We start from the raw sequence: 9,185 nt of genomic DNA on the forward strand, positions 1-9,185 counted from the left end.
CGCAGATACTTTGAGAATGTGCAAACTCCACACAGACAGTCACCCACAGCTGGAATTGAACCTGGGACTCTGGTGCTGTGAGGCAGCAGTGCTAACCACTGAGCCACCGTGATCTCTGCAGTACTCTCCGAGTCATTACTTGCTAATCAGAAAAGGAACCGTTTGTTCCTACTGTCTTCTGTATGCCAACCAGTTTACTGTCATATCAGTACACTATCCTCAACTCCAGCACTTTAATTTTACACATTAATTTATTTTGTGGGACTTTGTTGAAAGCCTTTCAAAAGTCCAAATAAAATGTATCGACTGTCTTCACATCATCTACATTACGAGTTACATTCTCAAAGAATTGCAGTAGATTTGTCAAGCATGATTTTATTTTTGTAAATGCATGATGACTCAGTCTGATCCTGTCACTGTTTTCCAAATGGTTATCTATTAAATGTTTTATTATAGCCTTTAGCATTTTCCACACTATGTCAGTTCTGTTTTCTTCCTGCCTCCATTCTTAAATAGGGGGCTAAACTGGCTACCCCACAATCCGCAGGAACTATTCCAAAGTCTGTAGAACCTTGGAAGATGACCACCAATATATCCACTATTTCTAGGCCCAATTCTTTAAGCACTCTGGGATATTAATTTTTCAGGGCTTGTGGATTTCTCAACCTTCAATCCCACTCATTTCCCTACTAATACTGATTTCCTAAGAGTACCTCCCTCTTGGTAAGCCCTGTGCCCCCCAACCCTTCTAACATGTCCTCATTTGTGAACACAGGCCCAAAGTACATATTTAGTTGGTCAATCATTTCTTTGTTTCCCCATTATAAATTCCCCTGTCTCTGACTGTAAAGGTTACTTGTCTTCACCAATATTTTCTCTTCTCGAGCACATAGAAACTTTCATGTTTTTTACAAGCTTAATCTTGTACTATATTTACTCTTTCTTAATCTATTCCTTTGTCCTCCTTTGCTGAATTCTACTCCTCAGACTTGTTGGGTTGTTTTTCATAGAATCCCTACAGTGGGGAAACAGGTGATTCAGCCCATAGAATCCACACCAACTTTCTGAAGAGCATCCCGCCCAGATCCACCCCTTCCTGCATTTCCTATGGCTAATTTACCCACCCTGCACACCTCTCTGTTCTCTCGTGGGTTCCTGAACATTTTGGTCCAAAAAACCAACATGTGTATACACCAGGAATCTACAGTATCTACATCTCTTCTATGGTATTGTTATTTGATTTTCCCAATCCACATGCAGATTAAAGTCATTCATAGCTACAGATGTTCCTTTATTCCATACATCTCTCATTTCTTGTTCAATCAATTCCCAAAATTGCCCCTACAGTTTGTACAACCCCCACTAATGTTTTTCCTCTTTGTGTTTGTCAGCTTTACATACAGATTGCACATCTGTACCTACTGGTCAGGATTACGATAGAGGCATCTTTCAGTTCCTTTGTGAGAGTAGAAATTATTTAAATCTATACCTAATTTCTATTAGGTGAATTTAGGATTAGCATATAAAGAGTAAATTAAGTTGAAGCTATTTTAACATTTAAATAGAAAAATGTGATACAACTACTGAAAAAACAATTGATTTATGATTTGCTACTGACTATTTTTAAACCAATTTTATGAATTGGTTACCATATAGTCTAAAAGCTTGTACAGAGCACAATTGTTTATACTTTCAAATTATTGTTCAAAGTTTGATCTAAAATGAATAGGAAAATGAAGCTTGCCAATCTATGTTGTGTTCATGCATATTGAATAGAAATGTCCAAATTTCACTGAAATGGGCTGATTGGCTTAACACAGATATATGGAGAAGCTTTGGAGTAATTTGTTGCTCATTCTTTTTAACAAGAGAAATTGTGTCTTTGATAGGGGAGATGAAATATGGAAAGGGCTAAAGATAATCAGGCTGGGATGACATTTATTAAATAGACCTCTGGAGGATTGGTTAAATGTTGAAATTTAAGTCTGAAATTACTTAATTTGTCTTATGTTTGCTACAAGTATAAATCTTTATTTTCTAGGGGGACAGAGTGATTATGGGTGGTGATCACTACTTTAAATTTAATCATCCACTGGAAGTTCAGAATGGACGAGCATCTTCTGGGAATGCACTGTTTGGAGATGGTCCCAAAGATTTTGAATTTGCAAAAAATGAACTTTTACAAGCTCAACAGGCAAGGTAAAACAGCATGCTGATAACTATTTTGAAATTTGAGTTAGTAAATTAAAAAGGATAATTTAATGCACATAATCTTTTTGACTTAAACTTGTAAATTATATAGTCAAAATGTTTTGGGTGAATGCATGTGCATCACTTTTCTAAAATTGTCAAAATTTATGCAATGATGGAATTGCATTTTATCGTCTTTAATTTTAGAACATGTAATCAAATCTTTTAATCACAGATTCTGTCCACTTGTAGCTTTCTGGGCTTCTCTAAATTACATCCACTAGAAGAGGTTATTATAGCTTTTAAGTGTTGGGATGGATATGTTTCTTCTTGTATTCTCTGTTCATGAGCAAAACACGATGTCTGATGATGTTTCATCCTTACCAAGTGTTTCTCCTGGACAAGTTGCTATCTGGAAGATTTAATAAGGTTGTTTTAAACAAAAGAAAAACATAGTGCATTGCAAAAGAAAGTATACTTACACATGTAGATTTTTCAAAAGGCTTTCAATTAGTTCCATTCTGATTTGTTCTTTAACTCAAGTTATCCACTTCTGCTGCATATCCCTCTATTTGTACCGGCTGTCTTTATTGACAGTTTCAGTTTATCCATAGTGTTTTTTTGGGATACAACGTGTTCCAGATTTCCTCTACAGTTTGCATGAAAAATGCTTCCAGAATTTACTCGTAAATGACCTAACTTTAATTTTAATGTTGTGCCATTTTTATCAAGCATTCTATTACATGAGAAAATATTTTAGGCTTTATTTTACTAAAATAAAGTGTCAATTTCAGGGAGTTTCACATAAGTTTTCCCTCCGAGTGCTAGTGTTTTTCTCACATAAGCTTATGCTGCTCATTTCATTCTGTAAGCACCACATCTTAATGGCACTGTGCTTGTGCTATTGTGGAGTCACTGACAGAACATTCTGGGGTTTCTGGCATCATATATAAAGCCCAGCAGTACAGCAGGTTAAATGCTGCCACTCAGGAATACCCTTCACAGTGCGTGTAGTGGGAAGAGGAAAAAACAAAAAGCTTCTGAGGACACATCAGTGGTATGTGTAACACTTCATTATGAATATAAGCTCATGTTCATGAATGCTTTGCTATTTTACATTACCCATCTGTTCAACTATCATTGTAACCGCAGCTACATGTAACACTCAGCTTGCCTGCTCCAAAATGCAGCATTCTTGTATTATATGGCTTACTTGGATGAGTATGCACTTCTGTGCAAAAGTGCACAATGATTCCTTGGATTGTCCTTGTAATTTCTGGCCCTCAAGTAACACTTTTAAGTGATTATTCATTCTGATTACTTTTACTTCACAGAGATGACTATGATCGATTAGTAATGACCCATGACATGGTCAAGATTGCTTGTAACCAAGGCTTGTATCTTTCCTGACTCATTGTTTCAGATGCAGTGTACTGTAATGTTGACATATCTGAAAAATGGAATTGCTTTTGAAGGGCCTGCCGTCACTTCCAAATAAAGCCTGTGTGCTCAGACAGAAATTAACGTTTAGTTTGACCACTCTGGGTGTAGTTGCAGCAATTTTCCATTTCAATTTTCATAGTTCATTTGTGATTAATTTGAGGATGGAAAGCAATACAGGTTGGATTGTAGAGTGAGTCACAGGCTCAACCTACTAATAGAGATAAATCCTCAATCCTTCATGTTTATTTCTTCCTTGCTGTCATTATTGACCCCATCAGTTCTGAGCTTCCACACTTCCCACTCTTTTCAGTGAAGTCTTCCTGTTCAAGGTTTGCGTAAAGATTTGTAGCTTGGGTGCCGGTTGCTGTCGTTGTGGGTATGTTCGCTCCCCTGTCTAGGTGATATCTTCAGTGTTTTGAAACCTCATGTGAAGCGCTGCTGTACTGTCTCTTCTGGAATTTAATTGGTTCAGTTTCGCCTGCTACTGGTTGTTAATTCCGGTTGTTCGTTGTAGTGACCAGTGTATTGGGACTAGGTCGATGTGTTTGTTGATGGAATCTGTGGTTGAGTGCCTTGCTTTGAGAAATTCTCTGGCTGTTCTCCATTTGGCTTGTCCTATGATTGTTGTGTTGTTCCAGTTGAATTTGTGGTCCTTGTCATCTGTGTGTATGGCTTCTTGGGACAGCTGGTCATGGTATTTAGTGGCTAGTTGGTGTTTGTGGATGCAGATTACTAGTTGCCTGTCTGTCCTATGTAGTGTTTTGTGCAGTCTTTTCATGGAATCTGATAAATTACGGTGGTTTTGCACATGATAGGTATAGGGTCTTTTGTTCTGGTGAGTTTTGGTTTTGAGCATGGCTGTCTGTTTACATGCAGTCATAAATCCCTGCAGTCAGAGAAGTCTGGCTATCAGTTCTGGATGTCTTTTATTTAAGGTAGCATGGCTGGTGAGTGTGGTTGTGACATGTCCTTATCACGTTGTTTGTCTGTTAGGCATCTGCGGATGAAGTTTTGGAAATATCCGTTCTTGGTAAAGACTCTGTAGAGGTCATCTTCTTCTCTTCGCATGTTGGGAGGCTGCAGTGTGGGGTAGCCCTTTTGAACAGGCAACAACTTGCCAGAACAAAGGACTTATACCCATCATGTGCAAGAGTAACGTAGTTTACAAGATTCCATGCAAAGACTGCTTGAAACACTATATTGGACAAACAGACAGACAACTAGCAATGCACATCCAGAATACCAACTAGCCACTAAACACCATGACTAGCTGCCCCTAGAAGCCATAAACACACATGACAAGGACCACAAATTCGACTAGGACAACACAACTATCATAGGACAAGCCAAATGGAGGAGAGCCAGAGAATTCCTAGAAGCATGGCACACATTAACGGACTCCATCAACAAACACATCGACCTAGACCCAATATACCGGCCACTACAATGAGCAACCAGTGACCAGAAGCAGCAAGAACAGAACCAAATAAATTCCAGAAGAGACAGTACAGCAGCGCTTCACAGGAGGCTCCAAAGCACTGAAGATGTCACCTAGACAAGGGACAAAACGTCGGCAAATCAACTTCCCAGTTCGGCAAACATACCCACAACTATGAGACAGAGGAATGGATAGGTCCTGGTAATAGGGCATGACAGTAGAACAGTGGTTATCCAGTGGGGTATTAAAACTATTAAGGACCGTTTCTTTATTAAGGAACATACCCACAACTACGACCAGTCTTCATGTCATTGAAATTTGGATGGTGGTGACTGTCAACGATCCACCCCCTCCACCACAGGTAGCCCATGACCTCCAATGCACTCCTCCCACCCTTAGCTGCCTGCTTTCACAAGTACTGTCTCTGCTGCACCCTGCACACGGTCATCAAACCTCCCAATAGACTTTACTTACTACAGTGGTGTTCCCTCTTAACAGCCCTCTTAATTTTTAGTGAGCAGATATCCAGGACTGATCATGGCTCACCTCTGACTGACTTGGAAGGCTAGGCCCTAAAGGTGAGTGACCCCCTGACTAATCTCTGAGCAAAACCCTAACTGACTTGCTTTGTAGCCTTGGATTGGTAGCACAAGATCTGCTGGACTGACTGTGACCTACACCCTAGTCTGACCTTGACTGTGCCAGTTTGCTGATGATCATGCCCAAGTCCTTTGACTGAGATTATATGCAGCCCTTGACTGACTATAACTGGACCACCTGACTAATTTTAGTCACCCTTGATTTGATCAAGAACCGCTCCTTTTTGATTTTGTGACATTGTGATTTGGCTGAAGTGTATGAAGTATATTTGCTGTGTTAACTGCTGACACATGCTGTAGGTGTTACATTGACATAGCATGGTGCTGCACAGTCATATGTTCATCTGTCTGTGGAATTCCCCAACTTAATAACCATTCAATCTGACAACCATCACAAGCTCTCTGGCTTTGTGTTTGTGCTTAAAGGCTATATGAGACAGAAGTATGGAAAGACTTTAAGCTGTGGCTGAAAGGACAAGACACTAAAAAAGAAGAGAGAGCAAGTAATGAGTTCTGGGGTACCAATGCTTCTTTGCATGCGTTGGGTGCCTGTCTCTGTGCAAAATAGTATTACAATGTAAGGTGTCAGTGCACTCTATAGTGGAGCATTGAAGTGGAAAACAGTGCTCTATGTGGACTGTTAATATGAATGGTGTGAAAGTGAAGCCAAGACAGCACATTTCTCCCATCAGAGTTTCTTATTTTTTTTTGTCCCTATTGTTTCTTATCTCCAAACTAAGTACAAACATAAGTTATTGGGTTACATGCAACAAAAGGCTACAGTTTTTTTTCTTTTATTAAGAAAGATTGGGAGGATTGGATAGAAATGGTAACATTTTGAGTGATTTTGATTGGGGCAATCTTGCACGAGTGATTGAATCAGTACTGAGGGCTAATTTTGAACATAAGGAGAGGTTAGGTACAAATCTTTAAGCTGAGGATAGGCAGGGCCTCTTAAGGAGCAGTGGCAGTGTTCCTACCCCTGGACTGAGAGGCCTGGGTTCAAGTCCTACCTGCTCCAGAGGTGTGCAATAATGTCTCTGAACAGGTTGATAAGCAAAATAGGTTAAATAAAATAAACATTGAACATGTTTCTTAGTAGAAATGGAATCCATAAGAACTTTCACAAGGAAAACTGATGAGGTTTAAAAAGAAAGTCAATGGTTTTAGGCTGAACAATGAAATGGCACTAATTGAATCGAGCTTTCAGGGTGAGATGCAACTGTTTTCGGCTTAATAAACTCTTTGTGCTATAGAGTTCCATGTTTCATAACATTATTGGTATGCATGGAAATGATGACACAAATGATCAAGTTGAGGAATTACACAGCTCTAGATCCTCTATTTTTTTAGTTCTTCCTCTTTGTTCTTTTTGTTTTGGCAGACTTGAAGTTGAAATTGAAGAAGCACGATTACAAGCCAAAAAAGAAATGATGCAGGGGATCCAAGTTGCAAAGGAAATGGCTCAGAAGGAGTTATCTAGTCAAAAATCACTGTATGAGAATAAAATAAAAGAACTGGAAAAGGAATTGGTAATTTTTTTTCATGCATTCTCATATGTGTTGTTTATCAGCATTAATTTCTGCTAGTAACTGATATGCTTGAAATGTTTTGTCATTTGGAGGATACACAATTGGAATGAAGTGTGTATTGTGCTGAATTTTCTTGTGTGGTTCCATTTTTTTTTGTGTGGCTGTTTGATGTGTTGCTAGTTTGTGCATGAAGTAAGTTGTGAAATGTAGGAAACTGTATTCTGCTGGGTAGATGTGTGAGGATTATAAAGACTAGACTATTTTACTTTGAGTTTAAATGTGAAACAATGTATTGTCAGCTGTAATTTATTTCAGCAGTTGTGAAAGTTAGTGTCAGTTGCATCCATACTTTAAAAATTACTGCATTAAAACACAGTATTATGTTTTTTGTCAATTGGATGTTCGTAACGTTTTAGAAAATTGTACAATGTTAAAAGATAAAAATAGACAATTTCAGGTCTATTCTCCACACAGGCCAATATCCTGTCACCAGGTCACCCTTTAGTTACATGTGCATAGTCCTTGACACTGGTCCGCTTCTTTAAAGCCAGCTCTCAAAGTGAACAGAAGTTCTGACATGCCTATTCGTATCTGTCAGCCCATGTCTCCCTGACTGGGGCTGTTAACCTGGTCCAATGAGGTGGTTCTCATAATTTATGAGAACCACCTCATTGTTCTGATCACCCCAAAAAGAATATAAAATGTCACTTTGCTTTTCAAAAGAACAAGATAATGTTTTTCAGACACACTTTTTATAGAGAAACCATGTATGTTAAAGAGATCACATGGTGATCATCATATTGGAGGATGGAGAAAAAGAGGGTAGGGCATTAAAAACAAGGCTTAAGCAGTGCAGTACTTAATTAAACTTTTTGAACTGTGATTACAGCCATGAAAACACTGCCATAGATCCTTTATTGCTCTTGTGTACAGTATCTTTTGTGACAAAGAGCAGCATTGCACTGGTTTGGACTAATCAGACACATATCTTGGCATAAAAACAGTAAAAACAAGAAAAATTCAGCGAGTGTAACAGCATCCATGGTGAGAGAATCAGATTTAATGTTTTGATTTGGAGATGACCTCAGAATAACTCGTCTGAAAAAGCATCGCCTTGGAGTCATAGCCCTAACTCTGCTTCTCTCCCTACATTGCTGTCAGACCTGCTGAACTTTGCTAAGTGTTTCTGTTTTCAGTTCAGTCCACAGTACTTTGCTTTTATTTTTATGTATCTTGGCACTTGGTTTGTATGTTAATTCACTACCTGGTAGAGTGTTGTTTGCTTTGTTCCATTACATCCAGCTTATTTGAAGGTGAAAGCATTTAATCCATTTGAGAATATTTCAAATTTTCTTTCTTTTAATGGTTCAGGTGAAGGAAAGCCAAAAAAATATAGAAATTGAGGAGCTGCAGAATGTAAAAAAACAGCTTAAACAAGAGATGCAAGTAAATAAGCAACTTGAACAAGTGGTTGCAGTGAATAGGAAGCGTCTGGAGCTGGAAGCCTTAGCAACCAAACAGGTACAGTAATATGAAGAATTAATTGAGTAGGTTCCAAGTGTACAAACCTGCCTCCAATATTGTTAGTACATTGATACATCACATTGAGACTGGTTAATTTTGGTACTGTTATGGACTGGGCCGCTCAAAATTATGGACCACTCAAAACATTCTTGAGCAGGCAACCCAGACCATAACTTTGTAATTTGTTTTGGTAGATGTACCACCCTGACCTTAAATTTACCTGGACCATCTCTGACACCTCCCTCCCCTTCCTGGACCTCTCCAACTCCATTAATGACGACCGACTTGACACTGACATTTTTTACAAACCCACCGACTCCCACAGCTACCTGGATTACACCTCTTCCCACCCTACCTCTTGCAAAAATGCCATCCCGTATTCCCAATTCCCCCGCCTCCGCCGTATCTGCTCCCAGGAGGACCAATTCCACCACAGAACACACCAGATGGCCACCTTCT

At 39.0% G+C, this 9,185-nt stretch overlaps 1 protein-coding gene across 4 annotated transcripts in view; it reads left to right on the forward strand.

Annotated features, from left to right (window-relative positions):
- The window catches only part of kif14 (kinesin family member 14), a 107,232-nt gene that overhangs the window by 44,422 nt on the left and 53,625 nt on the right, over window positions 1–9,185 (forward strand). For all 4 annotated transcript variants that reach the window (XM_043699742.1, XM_043699739.1, XM_043699740.1 and 1 more), the window contains exons 16-18: window positions 2,042–2,199; window positions 7,055–7,202; window positions 8,574–8,723. In XM_043699742.1, the coding sequence (XP_043555677.1) occupies window positions 2,042–2,199; window positions 7,055–7,202; window positions 8,574–8,723 (456 nt within the window). The remainder of the gene's footprint in view (window positions 1–2,041; window positions 2,200–7,054; window positions 7,203–8,573; window positions 8,724–9,185) is intronic.

The sequence above is a fragment of the Chiloscyllium plagiosum genome, chromosome 11, assembly GCF_004010195.1.
Source record: "Chiloscyllium plagiosum isolate BGI_BamShark_2017 chromosome 11, ASM401019v2, whole genome shotgun sequence".
Classification (NCBI taxonomy): domain Eukaryota; kingdom Metazoa; phylum Chordata; class Chondrichthyes; order Orectolobiformes; family Hemiscylliidae; genus Chiloscyllium; species Chiloscyllium plagiosum.